Genomic DNA, 22,293 nt, shown 5'->3' on the forward strand with positions numbered 1-22,293 from the left:
TTCATAAATATTTTAAATTATCGTTTGTGAAATAAGAAACAGCGCTATAATTAGTTTTAACAAATTAAACTTTCTTTATGCAGCAGTTAATTTCGGAAACCATATATTTTTAGCGCAAAGTTACACAGTATGCTATCTACGCATTATCTACCGCAGGGAACCGAGACCCGTATTTTAGCATTGTCAGTCTATACATCTACTGCTTACCTACCGACGGACAATAAGATGTTAGACAAGGCTAGTGAGATAAAATGTTATTTATATCAACAGCAGATATAATAATCTTAACTACATTAACGTGTAAGCACGTTCGTTTAATTAATTTAAAACTACAGAAGTGCGTAATTTAACCAAAAGTAACAAATAAATATTCAAAAACATATATGGACTTTTGTTGATAATAATGAAATAAAATTTACATATGAATACAATATTACACAATTTCAACAGAATTTATTAATTAATTATTTATGACCATTAAATTACACTCAAATATACAGTGGATCATGACTATAAAGGAACAGAAATTATAATACTGATATTAAAATACGTTATAATTATCAGATAACAATAGAAAATATATATTAAATGTCGTTAACGCTAAACAACACAAGTTAAATTATGAATATTATAATATATTTGAATGAGAAAAAAATAGTGTAACTGATAAATTGCACAATAATTCATGAATCACGATAATAAAGACGAATGAATCCACTAGTTGCTCAGTGGTAAAACTGGGAGACTATGGGTTAAAATCAAAGGTTCGCTCTTGTCAGAACTGAGATCAATAACAAACAGACTGGAAAGCATAAAAGTTCAAAGACGTGAGTACAAAAAGATGAAGGAATAGTGTTACAAAAAGTGTTTATTGTGATAGAAAAAAATGAGCGAAATAAGCAACTTAATATCAAACTATACGAGTTCAAAAGAGGAAATGAAAGGTTGTTTGTTTTCTTTTAATTTCGCGCAAAGGTACTCGAGGGCTATCTACACTAGCCGTCCCTAATTTAGCAGTGTAAGACTAGAGTGAAGGCAGCTAGTCATCACCACCCACCGCCAACTGTTGGGCTACTCTTTTACCAACGAATAGTGAGATTGACCGTCACATTATATCAGCCCCACGGCTAGGAGGGCGAGAATGTTTGGTTCAACCGGGATTCAAACCCGCGACCCTCAGATTATGAGCCGAACGCCTTAACGCGCTTGGCCATACCGGGTCTGGAAATGAAAGTAAACCATGTTTTACGACAAATAAACTAAAGTGTATCAGCTCACGTGGCTGATAAAATATCGTTAAAAGTTACATCGACGACAATGAAAATGGTTAATTAATGAAGTTTGTGTTTTTTTGGAATTTCGCGCAAAGCTACACGAGGGCTATCTGCGCTAGTCGTCCCTAATTTAGCATTGTAAGGCTAGAGGGAAAGCAGCTAGTCATCACCACCAACCGCCACCTCTTGGGCTGCTCTTTTACTAATAAAAAGTGGGATTTACTGTCACAATATAACGCCCCCACGACTGAAAGGGCAAGAATCTGTGGTATGACAGGGATTCGAACCCGCGACCCTCAGATTACGAGTTGAGTGTCTTATCCACCTGGTCATGCTGGGCCGAAACTTTATTTAAAGGAAACACAAAAAATAGAATGTGCTATCGATCGTAAGCACCAGGAAACATCACAAGACAAAAACTGGTAATGATAATGAATCACATACAAGGAAGACATGGTGATAAGTTCTTAAACAAAAGGAAAAATAAATCCAACGTATAACATACATTAAAGCCTTAATTCAATCTCAACAATGTTATCTGTATTTGAGATATTATCTATGTGGCTTTCAGATCTTCCAGTTAAACGAATATGAACCACTGTTCTCTACATTTGTACACTTTGATTGGCTGAGCTCACTCAAGTGCTTTGCCCATCTATACATATATATGGCAGTCTTTATTGACGTCAGGACATGACTGCTTCTCATAACTTAAACTGAAGCTTAGAGCAGTATAGTATCTTCAACAATGAGAACAACTAGCATGGTAATATGATACGATTTCATTATTAAAGCATTAATAACAGTCAAAGTTTGTTTTAGAACCGTCAGGTAATTCATATATCACACCCTGTACTTCCTTTCATAAGATTACATATTAAAGTTTAAATATTTCAAATCTCACGAAACTCGTTATGCTTGAAAAAGATTAGAACATAAATTTACAATATTTACTTCCGTATTAAACAACACCGTTTGTAAAGCTGAGTCTGTAACAGAAGTTAATATTTGGAAACTTAAAGGTAAGGTATTTGTTTGTGGTTTGATAATACGTGTTTCATCAGAAAGTCTTCCATCCTCAGCGCACAACTAAAAATCGTTTTGCAATAGCTGTTTTAATACAATATTTCACAATAGATGTTATATTTTCATTGTTGAAAAATCGTTTTGCAATAGCTTTTTATATTTTCATTGTTGAAAAATCGTTTTGCAATAGCTGTTTCTATACAATATTTCACAATAGATGTTATATTTTCATTGTTGAAAAATCGTTTTGCAATAGCTGTTTTATACAATATTTCACATATGTTATTTTCATTGTTGAAAATCGTTTTGCAATAGCTGTTTCTATACAATATTTCACAATAGATGTTATATTTTCATTGTTGAAAAATCGTTTTGCAATAGCTGTTTTATACAATATTTCACAATAGATGTTATATTTTCATTGTTGAAAAATCGTTTTGCAATAGCTGTTTTTATACAATATTTCACAATAGATGTTATATTTTCATTGTTGAAAAATCGTTTTGCAATAGCTGTTTTTATACAATATTTCACAATAGATGTTATATTTTCATTGTTGAAAATCGTTTTGCAATAGCTGTTTCTATACAATATTTCACAATAGATGTTATATTTTCATTGTTGAAAATCGTTTTGCAATAGCTGTTTTTATACAATATTTCACAATAGATGTTATATTTTCATTGTTGAAAAATCGTTTTGCAATAGCTGTTTCTATACAATATTTCACAATAGATGTTATATTTTCATTGTTGAAAAATCGTTTTGCAATAGCTGTTTTTATACAATATTTCACAATAGATGTTATATTTTCATTGTTGAAAAATCGTTTTGCAATAGCTGTTTTTATACAATATTTCACAAAAGATGTTATATTTTCATTGTTGAAATATCACTGACCTACAAACAATATTTTTATTTTTAACTAATGAAAAATTATTCATTTTAAATTCTTTAGTTTCATTTATAAAATTTTATCACACACTCCAGATTCATTTGGTGAGACTCCACACACACAGACGAACACTGATCTTGTTCGACGGACTTATACCTAATTCTATTATGAGAACCACTGCTGCTAAAAGTATATTAAGCGATCCTATGCAATAAGATTAAAAAAACCATCATAACCGGGTTACATCTTACTAAAACTTTGTATGTGCTACCGTAAGTAAAGTATAATATTAACCATATGCGAACAACTGCGTTTATAGTATAATATTAATTATATTCGGACAACTGCATATATAGTGTGGTATTAACTACAAAGTACCAGTGTATATACAATGTGATATTAACCACAAAGTACTAGTGTATATACAATGTGATATTAACCACAAAGTACTAGTGTGCATACAATGTGATATACAAAGTACTAGTGTATAAACAATGTAATATTAACTACCAAATAATACTGTGAAAACAATGTGATATTAACTATAAAGTACTAGTGCATAAACAACGTGGTATTAAGTGCAACGTACGATTGTATATACAGATATTAACACTATCTGTGTAAGTGTTACCTTGTAACGTGGCATAGCAACTGTGTCTATTGAGTATATCATATTAACGTTGTGTGTGATGTTGTATACTGTATCATAGTAACTGTATATTTGCTATTAAATAGTGTGTTACAGTAACACATATGATATTGTATATGATATATTACAGTAACTTCTGTGTGTACTGCATCTTAGTAACTATAAAGCTTTTATTGTACATACTGTATCACTGTAACTGTGTGTGATATTGTATATAGCAACACGCATGTAGTTACTATTATACAGTATATAAAATAACACCGAAATATTTACTATGATCAGCATGCACACACAGTTACTTTGATACAGCATTGAATAACATATATACACCATTATACAATACGTACAACAAAACTGTTATTGTGATACAATATACACAAGCAAATATATAGTGACTTTGTGTAGGGTGTATAATTGTAGCTATACGATGTTCGAGCAAGGAAGCTAAGAAACAATAGGAAAACAAGCAATCATAAAGAAGAGATTTATTGAAGGTGGAGCATAACAACACATTTTGACAGAACACTGGTATGTTTTCTTCAGGTATGAAAATGATAAACCAATGTTCTGTCAAAATGTGTGGTATATTTCAACATTAATAAAACATTTCCATATGCTTATAAATTGTTGTTTGCATACTTGTGGCTATATGATGTAACAATATCTAGCAGGGTACACATTTACCAATGACAATACGATATAACACTATCTATATAGTTTCCCAGTAAGTATAAGCCTATTTGTCCTTTACTTACACGTACACACACATTTGTGGAAGCTTCAATTTCTTTACGTGCACAAAACTCATCATGTGATGTGTTAAAAATTATCTAAGCCCTAGAAATACAGAAAGAAGAGGCTTGATAATGGTTGCATGTCTTAAGGAAGGTTTTTTTTAAATACTTACTTTAACCAGATATTCAAAGACATTTCTCATCAAAGTCTATAATTCTGACAATTGAAAGATGATATTATAGCCATCAAACAATGATGACAAACTTAAAAAAAACTAAAAAAGGAAAGTGTGCTGGCTTATGATGAACAAGAGATATGAGGTTGTGGCTCAACTAACCGATTTCTTCGATTGTCTCAAACTTTACCATATGAAACATATTGAAAAGCCTTTTATCTGGAACTGGTAGGAAGCCCCCAAACCTCTTATCTTATGCAAACAGAAAAGTGCGGCTTAAGTGGTGTATAAAAATGCAAACCATACTCAATGGATGACTTGAAAAGTATGTAATGTGTCGTTTGATTGTTAAGTTTTAATCTTTTCTCTATAAATAATAGATTAAAAATATAGGGAAAGTCCAAAGACCTTATTTGTGTGGTTCTGATAGTGAAAGTTGTAGTAGTGAAAGAATGTTCTCGTGGCAAAGATTAGATACTTTTGGTTTTTCGAAATGGAAAATACACATCGATTCGCATTGAACATTAGTTTTCATCATTTACAAACTAACGGATGAATACGTTTTCTCAAATACCTCACAAAGCAGTGACCCCTCTTTTAAATAGTAGACATAAATTCTGGGTGTTTCCACTGAAAGCAATATTTCTAAAATTGCACAAGATACAAAAAATATAAACCATGTAAGTCAAGTTATAATAAAAACTTAATTATACACGAGTTGATTGTAAATGGATGTTACTATGTTTAATATATTTCAAAATGATTTTATCTCGAAAAGAAATTAGTAATTAATTCAGTCGTTTGGAGGAACAACCACAGTACTCCCCCTTGTGTCGAATTTGTTTTTTCAATTAACTTATCACCTTTTTTTATTGAAATATTTTTCGTTCAGTGAGGGCGTCTGGTAACGACTTCCAATCAATGGAGGAATTTGATAACTATACTTGAAATCAATGAAACACGTGAGCGGTACACTTCAATCAAGGAAAATGTCTGGTACTTGTACTGTAAACCAATGGACAAAAATAAAGATTTTTCTTTTGCTAATCGGGCTCAATCTTTCAGAATTAATTCTGTCTAGTATTTTCAGGTATTAAGTTCTAGTAAGAATTTACAACTTTTATTGAGATTTTATGAAACGTCAAAACTTATGCTAAAGTTTTGAACTATTAACATTTCGTGAATGATACCTTAAATTTCATTTTAGACACATGCTGACTTATTTTTCTTCTTTATTTGCATTTTTTAATTTAAAAATGATGTTACGTTGAGTTTGTCTCTAGTGGCTCAGTAATAAGTGTGTTTGTTTGTCTTTTTGAATTTCGCGCAAAGTTACACGAGGGCTATCTACGCTAGCCGTTCCTAATTTAGCAGAAGACCTTGAGTTTCATTTCTATTCAACACTCGTTAGTAAGACTTTCGTTTGACATAAACCAAGAGAAAACTTAAAACATCAAATAATATTCAGTATTTATTTTAGTCATTGTTTCTGAAAAAGTTAGAAAGTGCTAACAATAGAGTTTATTCAGACCCCAGGTTATAGCATCATTATTGAGATAAGTGATTTTTATCTTGACGTCACAGTTAAGCCCAACTTTAACCTCTAATGATTTGATGATGTACATACCTTGTCAAAATAAGGTGAATTCATGTCAGTTTCGTTGAACTTTTCTGGTTCGAAAGTTAAAACCATTTAATCTTATTTTACAACATAAAACTTCTTTCTTATGCAGTATTTACTATCTTAATTTATTTCCTTTTATGGACTCCTAGGATTTATTATTTTTTTATCCCAAGGATTCTTGGCCTGTTATTTGTTTCACGTAAAAGGAAATATATAGTAGAAAAGAAAACGTAAAACAATATTTAGTATAAAAAATTTGGTTTCTTCTAAATTTCGTGCAAAACTACAAGAGGGTTATCTGCGCTAGCCGTCCCTAATTTAGCAGTGTAAGGCTAGAGAGAAGGCAGCTAGTGATCACCACCCACCGCCAACTCTTTGGCTACTCTTTTACCAACGAATAGTGGGATTGACCGTCACATTATAACGCCCCCACGGCTGAAAGGGCGAGCATGTTTGGCGCGACGGGGATGCGAACCCGCGACCCTCAGATTACGATTCGCATGCCTTAACACGCTTGGTCATGCCGGGTCCCCCTAATTTTGCTGTGTAAGACTAGAGGGAAGGCAGCTAGTAACCATCACCCACCGCCAACTCTTGGGCTACTCTTTTACCAACAAATAGTGCAGTAGTTCCCAACCAGGGGTGCGAGATAACGTTTGTTTTGGTCACCTTCACCCTTTATTCTTAAATAAATAATTACTGTAGGGGTGCGAGAACATGTTAAAATTTTTTAGGGGTGCGGGGCATAAAAAAGGTTGGGAACCACTGAAATAGTGGGATTGATCTTGCAATTATAACGCCCCCACGGCTGAAATGGTGAGCATGTTTGGTGTGACGGGGATTCGAACCCGCGGCCACTGGATTAGGAGTCGAGTGCCTGAACCACCAGACGATGCCGAGCCGTATTATTAAGTAATTAATAACTAAATGAGGTTTTTATTTCAAAATTAAGTTCTTTCAACTATCATGTCGGAACCATCTTCAGATTAAATGATATATAATAAGGACACTGATTTAAGACATAATGTACGTGAGCAACCTGTTTCGCGAATTACACCACATTTGACGCTAAAAGTTTTCATGCACATTTTTCTCCCAAATATGTACATTTATAACGATAAATCGATTTTGAAGAAAGAATCTGAAAACGTGTTCATGTTTGAAAGTAAAGATAAAACCCATTTGAAATACTAATACAACATACATTTATTCGCGTCATAATTTGAAGGAGCAGATTTGGTAATTTTATGTTAGGATTTAACAATAAACCCGACGATGTTGCAAACCAGAATAACGCAGGCCAGCAATGAATTTGTCTTGAAATTTTTATATGATTTACAGTAATTCCTGTACGTTGAATCCGAAAATGATATCCATTTTTCTCCATCACGTTATGTGTACTTTTACACAAGTAAATTATTTTCATTGAAATCGGATCACATTTCGTTATGATTAAAATGTTAACAACTACGGATTATTGATTTTTCCACATCAATCGTGACGTCAGTCTGTTTGTTTGTTTTTGAATTTCGCTCAAAGCTACTCGAGGGCTAGCTGCGTTAGCCGTCCCTAATTTAGCAGTGTAAAACTAGAGGGAAGGCAGCTAGTCATCACCACCCACCGCCAACTCTTGGGCTACTCTTCTACCAACGAGTAGTGGGATTGACCGTCACATTATAACGCCCCCACGGGCGAAAGGGCGAGCATGTGTGATGCGACCGGGATTCGAACCCGCGACCCTCGAGTCGAGCGCCTTAACACGCTTGTCCATGCCGGGCCCGACGTCAGAGTGTTATCAATCATTCTACTTACAAAACACAATAAGAAAACGTTTCTTGTTGTTAATGAAGTAATAATTCAATCAAAGTATTTTTTTTATTCTCGCTGTTGTTTTGAATTAAACACCAAACTACACAATGGGCTATCTGTGCTCTGCCCACCACAGGTATCGAAACCCGGTTTTTAGTGTTGTAAGTCCGCAGACATTCAGCTGAGCCACTGGGGCGTTTTATTCTCGATTTCTAAAAAAAAATCCTTAAGTGATAGAAAAGTAACAAAAACTGTTTTCGAAATCTACGTAGATGAATTATGGAAGATCCGTTATTAAAACTAAAACAACTTTTATGAAGTTTGAATTCGTAGAACTGTGTAATTAAAAAAAAATCAACGTTCACTTTCAATTGTCCAATCTTCACTGCTCTTTCCAACAGAGACGACTCACAATAGAATTTTAGTGATAAGAGCAAATATTTGTATTGGATTACAATCACTTTAAACTTTTGCTTTTCGCTTACTGTTTAAAATCACAATTTATTATTTGATTATTAGGTTATAGAAAAAGGAATCCGTGTACAAGTGCGACTGCGAGAAAAAGATTATTTGTTTGTCTTATTGAATTTCTCAAAAACTTACTCAGGGTTTGTTTTGAATTTCGCGCAAATTTACACAAGGGCTACCTATGCTAGCCGTCCATAATTTAGCAGTGCAAGACTACAGGGAAAGCAGCTAGTCATTACCACCCACCGCCAACTCTTGGGCTACTCTTTTACCAACGAATAGTGGGAACAATCGTCACTTTATAACGCTTCCACGGCTGAAAGGACGAGCATGTGTGGTGTGACGGGGATTCGAACCCGTGATCTTCGGATTACGAGTCGAGTACCTTAACTGCCTGGCCTACCCGACGACTATCCATCACTAGTTTTGTTACAACGTATCCAACACTATCTGCAGCTAACTATTGGATTACTCTTTACCAACAAATAATGTGATTGACTGTCACATTAAAATCTTCCCACACTTGAAAGGGCGAGTATATTCGATGACGGGTTTCAATCTAAAATTTCACAGGTTGCAATTCGAGCGCCATAACCATCAGGCCATGCCAGGATCCATGTGATAGAAGATTAAAGGGTTAAGGGATTTACCAACAATTTCTTGCCTTAGAGGTCGTATGACTTATATGCCACTTCTTCACGATCGTTGCAACATAATGCGTTTACTTTAATAATACTATTTGTTTTCTCTTACCTCATCGATCTATTACAATAATTCATTTTGTCCAATCACTTACCTGTTCCTTTGATCTAATAATCTCTTTTCACTTGTTTTTTTAACCTATTCTTTACATATTTATTCCTGTATCAATATTAGCCGTCCCTAGTGGCTCAGCGGAATGTCTACGGACTTACAACGCTAAAATCTGGGTTTCGATACCCGCGGTGGGCAGAACACAGACAGCCCATTATGTAGCTTTGTGCTTGATTTAAAACAAACAACAACGGTATTAGCCTTCGGGTAAACTTAAATCAATGTCAATTTTTAAAATAATTATTTAGTTAATAGAATTAAAGAACATATTACAATAAACTTAATATTACTTTTGTTTGGGTTAAAGCCCACATTGGGATCAATTAAAATGAAGTAGTAGATCTTAAAGCAAAGGAAGCCACAAAGAGAATGTAAATTAATGCTGAATTTAAATATAGTAAAAAAGAAATTAAAACGAAATTAAATAAAGAATTACTGAGTAACTGTCAACAGAGATGGGATGATGCCTCTGTTGGTAGATTCACCTATAAATATTTTAATAAATTAAGTTTTAATAGATGTAAAGGAGATTCTTATATAAATCAAATATTAACAATTCATGGGGTTTTTCCGCAATATGAAGCAATAATTTATGGAAAATCTAATTTATGTCTCTGTGGAGAGATATGAACACAAGATCACATAATTCTGTATTGCAAAAATTATAATTATATAAGAAAGAAATATTTTCCTAAAAATTATTTAAATTGGGAATTTAAAAAATATTGTTAAATGTGGAAGCAGTAAATGGTGTTAAATGTATTATTACTGATATATTGGAAAAGTTATGTTGAAATTTGTTTGATTTATTTGTGGTTGTTACTAAGTACCTAAGTGATGTAATATTGTAACAATCTTGTAAGTTGTAAAAAAATATTATTATTATTATTATTGTTGTAATTATTTTAAAAAGAAAATGTTGAAATTTGTTTGACTTTTATTGGCTTTTGTTTGTTACCAAGTAGGTAACTTATATAATACATTGTAATACTTTTGTAAAACAAAAGGAGTTGACAACAAATCTTCTAGTTGGAGGAAGTCTCAATTTGTAATGTTAGGTTTTATTAGTTTAATTTGCTCTACTGGCCGGGTTCGTGATATTAACATTGGAGTGATTAGTGACCAGTATTGCTTTGCAGCGGCTTAATCATTCTTCGAATACCACGTAAGTGGTGGATCGATAACATTTTTGGTTAAATTTTGCAGAAGTGTATCTCCAGTACCTCCAAAGCCATAATAACTTCGATCAAATGAGTTTACTGCACTTAATACTTTAAGCAGTTTCAATATATTCAAAAGTTGACACATGCGATAGTTAATTGCGTAACTTTATATGCAGCGTCCCAACAGTAGGTATACAATTTCATATGAACTTATTCTTGAAAGTACTCAAGGATAAAGCGTAACAGTAGGAAATCGCAGAATGTTGAGAGTATACATTACAGACTCATTTACAGAACTTGAAGACACTCAGACTTGTTTCAGAAAGTTTGCAGAAGTGTGGCAGGATAACTCCACGTGCGACGTGCCGTTAAATAAATTATCAACTGTATAATTTAATTTTAATTCAATTACTTTAAATACATTATTGATTATCAACTGTATATCTACTAATGAGCCATAATGTATAATTGTTAATTATAAATAATCGTAATATTCTTCTCAGTGTTAACTGTTTGATAGTTTTCGTTGCGACACAATTCTTAAATACAAGTTACTTAATGTCAGTTGCTATTTTTTAGTTTTATCACAATAACTACCAATAACTATTACTAAACGCTATTTGGGATTAAATCGTCTCTTCTTCCTCCATGCCGCCTGTTAATATGAAATTCGCTGTTCAATCTGACTTGATATGAAGTTAAGAAAATTAGAAGTTGAATACCTGCTCATCTCCAAATATAGAATACTTAGGAGCCTTTCTAAATCACCAAGAATTTAATTTTAGATTATCATACAAACGGGTACTACTTTAACGTCTTTATACAATTTAATATTTAAATCTAAGAGAAATGTTTTTGGTAACAAAACAAATCAGCAGCAATGCCCTAATGTATGGATAACTTACAATAATATGGTTCATAAATTTTAGTGTCCATTGCTTAAAGCATTTCAGTCATACTTCCGAAAGCAGAACAGTGATCTTTCATTAGATAAATAATTTAAAGATATCAGTCAAGAAATAATAGATAGTGAAACGTCTTCAAGGAGTGGAAGGTGGTTCTGTGATTTTGCGTTTGTCTGAAGTTGACAAATCGTTGAACACAGAAGTGGCTGCCCTCGCTCGTCGGTTTCTAAATACCCTTACTAACATCAGGCTTAAGGCTCCAATCCACAGGAGAACATTCAACCAGGCAGAAGCCTAGTAGAATGAAATAAAAAAAAGTTTGCTGAGTCAGTTGTATGTGTATATACCACAGTATTATATGCAGCTATTCATTTATTTAATCTCTGATAATAATATAATATTTTTCAAATATAAGACATTGTTTGTTTGTTTGTTTTTGAATTTTACACAAAGCTACTCGAGGGCTATCTGCGCTAGCCGTCCCTAATTTAGCAGTGTAAGATAGAGGGAAGGCAGCTAGTCATCACCACCCACCGTCAACTCTTGGGCTATTCTTTTACCAACGAATAGTGGGATTGACCGTACCATTATAATGCCCCCACGGCTGAAAGGGCGAGCATGTTTGGTGTGACGGGGGTGTGAACCCGCGACCCTCAGATTACGAGTCGAACGCTTTAACCCATTTGGGCCACCTGGACATTACGTATTTAATTTCAGCGACAGAGCTGCCTGTTATTCAGTTGTTAATATAAAAAAAATATTTTTAACATCCAATACTTAGACCATGAGATTTATTTGAAGGAGGAGAGATTGAGTGGTCTTGTGATTGTTGTTATTTAAGTTACAACTAGAACAAATGCATTCTGTTGAAAGACTTAAGCAGTTCATCATTTAAAATTATCGTTGTTAGAAGAGCTCACTTCTCAAAGGATTTTGGTCACGAAGATTCAAAGTTTGGTAGGTTGGCTGGACTCTTATCCTCTTGCACAAAAATAAAAAAAAAATCATGTTCAGACAGGTTCCACACTGATCCAATTCGCAACGTCAAGTAAACTTCGTTTTTCTTCATCTCGCTAGAAAAAGCTCGAGAAAAAGACTATAGAACAGAGGAACTAAAATACCCATGATGCACAGCGAATACCGTGTTCTGCATGTGAGGTTCAATGGAGTATAGATTTTATTTCATTAAAGCCTGGAAACTCATGTGAATTCGGCCTCACTCGTAAGATATTATATTCCAGATATCACAAGAAGTTTAAATCTGTATTCAAAATTTAATTTCGAAAAGTATTGAGAAGCTTTGTTTGAGAATTAACCCACCAAAACGGTCTATCTGAGGTGCAGACTGGGTGTTCAAAACCTGTTTTGGTTTGTTTTGAATTTCGTGCAAAGCTACACGAGGGTTATCTGTGCTAGCCGTCTCTAATTTAGCAGTGTAAGACTAGAGGGAAGGCAGCTTGTCATCACTATCAACATTCCAACTCTTGGACTACTCTTTTACCGACAAATAGTGGGATTGACCGTGACAATATAACTCCCCCACGGCTGAAAAGGTAGCATGTTTATTGTGACGGGGATTCGAGCCCGCGGCCATCGGATTAAGAGTCGAGTGCTTTAACCACCTGGCCTTGGGACTGGTTAGACTTAATAATGTTAAACTGAACGTATCCTGCTTTGGGTCTTCATATACAAATCGTTGGTAGAAATATGAAAGCACACCTGCTGAGTGTACAGTCGTCCATTGACGTTGCTATCATTCCAAGGGACCTTGACATCAATTTAAATGACATTCATAGTACTGTATTGCCAACTCTGGGACTTGAGAATGTCTTAATCACATTAAACAGGTTACATGTAGTTAGTTTTTAACTGTTAGTACTGGCAAACTTTCCAGTTTCTCTCCTAAATAGACAAAGGCTGGCGATTTATAATGGCCACGTTGTGTATTTAGTAGTCACTACATGGTGTAGATTGTCTTCACAATTCAGGTTGTGCAGTATACAAACCAGCTTTATGATGGTGCATTTTAAACGTTATTACTTTACAATTGTATATACCCAGAGTTTTCAATAGTTGTACGTTTGTTAAAACGTTTACTCGTCACCAGAAGACAATACGGTCTTACAGTTAAACAGAAATGAAAACCCACGTACACAGAATTGGAAGTCAGCTTTTGTGGACAGGCGTAATAAGTGCAAAATTCAACGTATCAGCCGTAGATATTTATATAATAGAATACATGAAATAATCAACACATCGATTTTTGAAATACAATTTGGGAGTAATTTTCCCAGACCGCAAATTAAATGTTTACATCTTTAATGTTTAACCAGCATGAAGGGTATGGATTTTATTAATCCTCTATTTGCCGATACATGTGACAAACAAACATAATTTTTTAGAAGTTTGCATCTCAACCAACAGCGCTAACATATTTTTTGTTTGTTTGTTTTCTTTCAAAATTGTTTCTCTGAAATAAACACTTGAATGGTTTAGGTCAATCATGACACGCCGAAAGGGTTAATTCATTTTACAGGTATTTGAGAGTTTGTGTAATTTACATGAGCCTACAAATACTCTAAATAAATAAAAAATAAATGATAATATTATGGAAATCACGTGCTAAATCAACCACCTATTTTCACCCAACTTGTTTATTAACTGATTTCTTTCGCTTCGTGTCGTTATGTTAAATTTATATCTCGCTCTGTTTCGGTTTGAGAAGTCATTGTGGTTCTTCATTTAGTGTCCATACAGATTTTTGGTACATCAGTAGCAAAAAACAAAAGCGAGAACACTGAACTGTGACCACGTGTTTTATAAACACGTACAACTACGTCATACATCATGTCACCAACTTTCACAACCGATATAAAAATTGGTTTATATTTTCTGACGAAATTTCGTGACTTAGAGAATATATTATAAGTTGTATAATTGATTTTTCCAGTACAAAAGTAATTTCACAACAAAAAACTTGATTTTCTGGATATTAAAATCACCTTACTTAGATCTTATCCTAGTAATCACTGCCTACAGAAACAAGAACAGTCTAATTTACATTTTAAGAACCCTTTCTTCCTTAGGCTTAAACAATAACTTTTCTTTCCGCAATAATTTTGATACATTACATATTCACAAGTCTATATCCTGTTCAGTTTTTATTTATATAATTTACTATTTACGAGAACTGTATTTAATATCTTGTACGTTACACTATCCTTGTACTTTTAATGTTTGATTTTTTTACTGTATCTACTTTGTTCGCTCTCTCTGTACTTCCTTTATATTTGTTTCAGCATCTGTAAAGTGTATTTATACATGGTACACGAGGGCCAGAGTAACCCGCACTTAATCAGCCCCTTTCAGGGCAATGTCCATGCACTGTCTACTTAGAAAGCTTTATTGTTTGCTTGTTTGTTTTTCAATTTCGTGCAAGGCTATACGACTATCTGCGCTAGCCGTCCCTAATTTAGCAGTGTAAGACTAGAGGGAAGGCAGATAGTCATCACCACCCACCGCCAACTCTTGGGCTACTCTTTTACTGACGAATAGTGGGACTGACCGACACATTATAACGCCCCCACGGCTGACAGTGTGGGCATATTTGTTGTAATGGGGATTCGCACGCGGGGCCCTCAGATTACGAGTCGAGCGTCCTAACCATCTGACCATGCCGAACCAACAATGCTTTATAATCCAGTAGTTTTCATGATGTGTTTCACCAATCATTCCTGGTTCCGCGCAATAAAATCAGCAATGGCGGACAGGCAGTTTACAGAGAAGTGCACTTCTATGAAGTGCCATGTAGAATAATTCTACAATAAATATAATATATAGCAAAAAAGGTTCCAGCGCTTGTGAAAATTTTGGAACCACTGCTTTAGATTATCAAAACATGTTATACCATGTTCAACACTCGGTACATCTATAATTTTATTGTTAAATATCATTCCGTTAATGGAGTGCGGTCTTACTTGTTACACAGAGTAGCATTTTATCTTACGACGGCTGGTATGGGTATTAAAACTTTTATTAAAATAAAATAGAGAACAACGTTTCGACTTTTTTAGGTCATCTTCAGGTTAACAAAGAGTTTTTGCAACCGACTGTTGCCGGGCACGTGTCTTAGGGACGAAAGCATAAATGGATACAGAAATGTAGGTGGCGATGCAGTATATGTTACATTATTCATTAGTGTAGGTATAAAGGTGTTCCTTTGTATTGGTTTAATTTTGGTTTGAGTTGTTGTATAAGTAAGGCTTCTTTGATTTTGCGTTTTTTTATGTTTGTTTCCCTACTTAGTATCTAGGTGTCGTCTGTGGTTGTATTTATTTGACTTGCAGTGTTCAAAAACGTGTCAACGTGCTTTTTGTGTTCTTTGAAACCGGTTTCCATTTTTCTGCTTGTTTCTCCAATATAGAAGTTGTGGCAGTTGTTGCATTGTATTTTATAAATTATGTTGGTGTTGTGTTTGTCACTGTAGTTTTTGCATAGTATGGACTTTAGTTTTGTACCTAGTTTTTGAATATATTTAGTATTCACTGAAATGTTGCGTTTTGTTATAAATCTTTTCAAATGTTGGTTATTTTTCGCTGATATCGAGAATATAAAGTATGCAACAGTGTAAAGATTTATAGTTTGTTGTTTCTTGTTGATCTAGGTGCGTGTGTATAATTTGTTCAACGATTTTTGGAGAAAATTTGTTGATGTTGATAAAGCGTTGTTTTATTTTGTTGATTTCATCGTTAATTTTATCAGGTGAACAAAGTTTTGTGGTTGTGTTTATTTGGTTTCTTAATATGTTGAGTTTTTGTTTTGTTTCATGTGCTGAGTCTCAGGGAATGTATAGTCCTGTTTTGGTGATTTTTCTGTGGATTTCTGTTTTGAATTGTGTGACGGTTCTTGTGATCTGGATGTTAAGAAATGTTATGTAGTTAGTTTTCTCATTTTCATGGGTGAACTTAATGTTGGGGTGTATGGAGTTAACGTGACTGAAAAAAACCAAGTGTGTGTTCTGTGGAATTGAATCCAGCAATTATATCGTCAATATACCTGTACCAGTATAGTGTTGGGTGTAAGGCTGAATTGATCGCTTGACATTTAATCTGTGTCATAAAAATGTTGGCCAGAACTGGTGACACGGGATTTCCCGTACTTAAGATACTTATTTGTAGGTAATTTTGGTCATTGAACATAAAATTAGTTTTGGTGGTAGTGAGTTATATTAGGGTTGCTAATTTGTTGCTGGGGATACATATCAATGGATTAGGGTCTTGTAACTGAAATTCTAAAGCTATCTTGCAAGCATTGGTCGTTGGGACTTCTGTGAAGAGGGGAGATTACATCAAAATTGGCCATTAAGGCTTTATGGTTTAGCTAGTCAACAACAGAATTAGAGTTAAATTAATATTGAAGAAAGGAGCCAGCTGATGTTACATAGTTAGAAAAGGACCACGCGGTGTATTTACCAAGATTGTAATTGAATGATTCATAGGTCGACATTATGGGTCGTAGTGGACAATCGGGTTTGTGAAGTTTGGGGGAGCCTTATAGTTGTAGTGTGCGTGAGTCAGTCTTTCGTAGGTAAGAGTAAATGTTTTTTGATATTGTGTTGTTTTTTTTCATTTGTTGTAGTATTTTGTTCAGTTGGTTTTCATGTGTTTTTGCTGGGCGTGTGTGTATTGGTTTAAATTTGTTTGTATTTGATAATATGTTGTTCATTTTTTGATGTACTCATTTGTGTTTAATTATAACTATAGCATTTCCTTTATCTGCTTTTAGAATTTCAATGTTGTTGTCTAGTTTTAGGTTCATTACACTAAGTAACACAAATTTTGTTCCTGGATAGTATGTGTTATTTTTTAATTGCTTGTTGTAAAAGTACAGAAAATGACCATTATTCCCTTCAAATTTTGCTTTTGTGACCTGGATAATGAAATTTAAAAATTAATCTATTTTCTACGTAAAAACAGGTAATTTGCACGTCTTCATTTACATGAAGGTCTGAATAAAACAACGTATGAATGAAGATTTATATGTATTTATACTAAAGTTATACAAAAATATTTGGAAGTGAGTAGTTTTTCGAGATTTGCGACTGCAATATAAATCACTTTCACGTATCAGCCTCCAAATATAGTCTCCCATCATGTTTTCGTTATACGCTCTTTGGTAGCGGCGTTTAAAGTCCAGTATATCTTGATGGAAGCGCTCGCCTTGCTCCTCTGAGTATGCTCCCATGTTCTAGTTGAATTTATCAAGATGAGCGTCAAGGATATGGACTTTCACGGACATCCTGCAGTCCATTTTACTGTAGTTCTTCACCAGAGCCTCAACCAGTTAAACATAATTTTCGGCCTTGTGATTGCCTAAGAAGTCCCGACAAAGCTGCCCCAAGCTTTTTTTTCCCCTCCTACTGAGCTTCATGGGGAATTCTGTGCATTCCAGGATATTCTTTATTTGTGGTCCAACGAAGACACCAGCTTTGACCTTTGCCTCAGACAGCTTAGGGAAAAAGTCTCAAAGGTACTTAAAGGCTTCAGACTCCTTATCAAGAGCTGTGACAGATTGTTTCATAAGACCCAATTTTATGTACAATGGTGAAAACAACACCTTCTGGAGGTCCACTTGTGGCTCACACTTGACATTGTGCCTCCTCACATAGAATTCGGTCCGTTGTGGCCAATGCTTCCTGTTGTAGTGTGCTGTGGTATCCCTGCTGTCCCAAAGGCAAATATAACAGGGAAACTTGGTAAAGCCTACTTGGAGACCCATCAGGAATGCCACCATTTTGAAGTCTTCGATAACCTCCCAGCTATACTAATCACACTTAAAGGCTTCTAGCAAGGTCTTGACGCTGTTGTATTCCTCTTTAAGGTGCACCAAATTAGTCAGGGGAAGAGACGGATACTTATTCCCGTTATGGAGCAGCATAGCTTTGAGGCTTCTAGATGAGCTATCAATGAAGAGGCGCCACTCGTTCGGATTACAGGCAACTCCAATTGTCTGGCACAGACAGGATACATTGTGGCAGTAGCAGAGCCCATCTTGACGAGTGCAGAAGCTTGAAAAATGTCGGTGACGCTTCCTCTGACTTGCACACTTTCATCTAACAAATCCCATTCCTTGAGCATAGATGTCGAAAGCTCGGCATTCGACTTTGTAAGACCAAAATCTCTGATCAAGTCATTGATGTCTCTTTGGTTGGGGTAGTATGGGTTTCTCTCACCAGCTGCACCTCTAAAATTGTAATCTGGATCTTCAACATCTACCTCCTCTTCTGATTTGTTGCTCTCTTTTGAGAGCTGCTTTCTCTCCTGCGGAATGGGTACAGGGAGCTCAGGACATTGTTGAACTGGGGCGATGAATGATGGAAAGTCCGGATACATGATAGCAGGTGCATTCTTGCCAGTTCAACGTTTGGAAGAGTCCACCATGCAGAAGTAGCAATTGCTTGAGTGGTCAGTGGGTTCATGCCAAATTCTTGGAATAGCGAACTTCATGGCTCTTGTACCATCCTACAAAAGAGCAAAATAAAATTGTTATTATGAAAAATAAATTTACTTCATCCACAACTAATGTGTAAGAGGTTCATGCAAAATTTTTCTATACTATTAAAAATATAAAAAATAAAAATATATTTAAATTTTAAAAGATCTAAAATTTGTATAATATAAAATCTTACTATTCAAGTAAGCAAAAATTGTCCGTCTTACCTTTTAGAGTTTTTTTGCAGTGCTCCCAGATAAAATGAGGTGCCCAGGGTTTGTGTTGACCCCCGACAGGCATGCCAAAATATGCAATGTACGCTTCACACATTTTAGCAGATGCTATCACAGAGTACTTTTTCGCTCTTGTCTTGATAGATTAGCCACATAAGTAGTAGAATGCGTCTGGAGAATGCTTGCATCTTCTTGATGCCATCTCTGATAAAATCGGTCTATTTTCACTTAGGCAGCTAGAACTGAAATGAAGTGGTGAGTGGTGACTCCTGTATATATCGCTTTGGAATGTTCTAGAAAATTTTAAAAGGTTTTTGAAAATTCTCCTAAGTTCTACAAAATTCCATAAAATTGTTGTACGTTCTACAACATTCTAAAAAGTTTTGTAAGTTCGAGAAAGTTCTCTATCAGCTACCCAGCACTGAATCTACCTGGAATGTTCTGGAAAATGGGTAAATTTGAAAATTTCATTACCCAGGTCACAAAAGCAAAGTGTGAAGAGAAAAATAGGTCTTTGTGCATTTACTTTAGACATAAGCAATCGGGAAATAACACTTTCTGCCCAGAAACAAGAAAAAGTAAGTGTTACATAGTGTTATAGTATTAATATATTTCCGTGTGAGGTTGTTTTTTTAGTTTTCTTTTCTGTGAAATTACGTCGATGGTTTTACGTGAAAACTCTTTAAAAAGGTTGTTTAACATACTGTTTTGAGGTATTTCGAATAAAATAGATGTTTTCAGTTGTACCTGAAAAGTTAGCTTGTTGGTTGTCGATGAAATTGTTGTCAAAGTTCTCTTTCTGTTGGTTGTTTTCCGTTGTTTTGTTGGTGTTTTCAGTTTGTGTCAAATCAATCACTAGTATTCTAGCTAGGTCTTCCTAGATGGAATATTTCAATGAATTACTGCGAAGTTCATTGCTTAATTGTCTGTGGAATATGTTAATATCGACGTTGGTTGACGGTTCATCGTAATGGCGTCTTTTTTATTGTTGGCACCTTAGTTTATCTAGTTTCTTGTTGTGAAGTCTTCTTTTCCTTGTTGTTCTTACTACTGAGTTGATTGATGTTACGTTGTACGAGTCTATAAATGTCTGACTGAATGCAACAGGCCAGTTGATGGTCCAGATACATTTTTTATTTCTGCAAGTTGTTTAGTTCTTTATATATGACATGCACCCGGCAACGGTCAGTTGCAAACTCTCTTTGTTAACCTGAAGATGACCTAAGAAGGTCGAAACGTTGTTCTATACTTTATTTTGATAAAAGTTTTAATGCCCATATCAGACGTCTTGAGATACATTTTCACTTCAAGTGACGTCACAAGAGTAGCATGTTTTTGCTTGTTACTCAAGGGTATCAGGACGATACAAAGTGAAGTGGCGACCATTATTATTAGTTACGGTGTACTATTGGCAAACGAGAAATCGTGAATTCTGCTTTATAAACAGCGTAACAGAGTGCCATTGCTTGCTAGTTTATTTATATAGCACTGCGCTCTTGTTTAGTTAACACCAAAGTGTTACAGCTGCTTGTTACATAGTAGTTGTTTTACTTTGATAATTACGGTGTCTTAATGACTTCGTTAAAAAGTGGAGAAGTTACCTACTTAAAATTGAACATTGCAAACCTGCCTTTTCTCAGTAGGGGTGAAAATAATGTTCTTATTTGTTATAGAACAACACGATGTGTTTTACTCATCCGTACTGGTGAAACGCCGAGTGTATTTTATAATTCAAGAGTGAAAATGTAGTTTAGGTTACCTGTAGAAAAGTTGTATGTGATTGAACTAGTAGATGAAACATGTAGATGTTTCACTTACCCATAGAAAAGTTATTTACGAATTACCTACTATATGAAAAAGGTATATACTTCACTTACACGTAGAAATGGTTACGTATGATTTACATAGTATACAAAAAAGGAATATATGTTTCACTTACAAGTAGAAAAGTTATTTATAAATTTACCTAGTATATAAAATATTACGTTTTACTTATCGGTAAAAAAGTTGTTATAACTGGTATACGAGAAGAATATACTCACCATACAAAAAGTTGTTTTATCTAGTAAATGAGAAGATTATACTCACCTTACAAAAAGTTGTTTTATCTAGTAAATGAGAAGATTATACTCACCTTACAAAAAGTTGTTTCATCTAGTATACGAGAAAAATATACTCACCTTACAAAAAGTTGTTTTATCTAGTAAACGAGAAAAATATACTCACCTTACAAAAAGTTGTTTTATCTAGTATACGAGAAAAATATACTCACCATACAAAAAGCTGTTTTATCTAGTAAACGAGAAAAATATACTCACCTTACAAAAAGTTGTTTTATCTAGTATACGAGAAAAATATACTCACCATACAAAAAGTTGTTTTATCTAGTAAACGAGAAAAATATACTCACCTTACAAAAAGTTGTTTTATCTAGTATACGAGAAAAATATACTCACCTTACAAAAAGTTGTTTTATCTAGTAAACGAGAAAAATATACTCACCTTACAAAAAGTTGTTTTATCTAGTATACGAGAAAAATATACTCACCATACAAAAAGTTGTTTTATCTAGTATACGAGAAAAATATACTCACCATACAAAAAGTTGTTTTATCTAGTATACGAGAAAAATATACTCACCATACAAAAAGTTGTTTTATCTAGTATGCGAGAAAAATATACTCACCATACAAAAAGTTGTTTTATCTAGTATGCGAGAAAAATATACTCACCATACAAAAAGTTGTTTTATCTAGTATTCGAGAAAAATATACTCACCATACAAAAAGTTGGTTTATCTAGTATACGAGAAAAATATACTCACCAAACAAAAAGTTGTTTTATCTAGTATACGAGAAAAATATACTCACCATACAAAAAGTTGTTTTATCTAGTATGCGAGAAAAATATACACACCATACAAAAAGTTGTTTTATCTAGTATGCGAGAAAAATATACTCACCATACAAAAAGTTGTTTTATCTAGTATACGAGAAAAATATACTCACCAAACAAAAAGTTGTTTTATCTAGT

At 34.2% G+C, this 22,293-nt stretch overlaps 2 protein-coding genes across 2 annotated transcripts in view; both read right to left on the bottom strand.

Moving 5' to 3' along the window:
* Positions 1–11,387: 11,387 nt before the first annotated feature.
* LOC143252066 (uncharacterized) overlaps positions 11,388–22,293 on the bottom strand; it is a 34,344-nt gene continuing 23,438 nt past the window's right edge. The window contains exon 5 of the mRNA XM_076503675.1: positions 11,388–11,830. Within this exon, the coding sequence (XP_076359790.1) occupies positions 11,672–11,830 (159 nt within the window). The 3' untranslated portion in view covers positions 11,388–11,671. The remainder of the gene's footprint in view (positions 11,831–22,293) is intronic.
* LOC143252067 (uncharacterized) lies at positions 11,792–21,319 on the bottom strand. Its single transcript, XM_076503676.1, has 3 exons — positions 20,008–21,319; positions 19,255–19,502; positions 11,792–19,056 (listed from the first exon to the last, which is right to left on the bottom strand). The coding sequence occupies exon 3, from the start codon at positions 18,925–18,927 to the stop codon at positions 18,430–18,432; it is 498 nt and encodes a 165-aa protein (XP_076359791.1). The 5' UTR covers positions 18,928–19,056; positions 19,255–19,502; positions 20,008–21,319; the 3' UTR covers positions 11,792–18,429.

This window comes from Tachypleus tridentatus, chromosome 6 (genome assembly GCF_004210375.1).
Source record: "Tachypleus tridentatus isolate NWPU-2018 chromosome 6, ASM421037v1, whole genome shotgun sequence".
Lineage (NCBI taxonomy): Eukaryota > Metazoa > Arthropoda > Merostomata > Xiphosura > Limulidae > Tachypleus > Tachypleus tridentatus.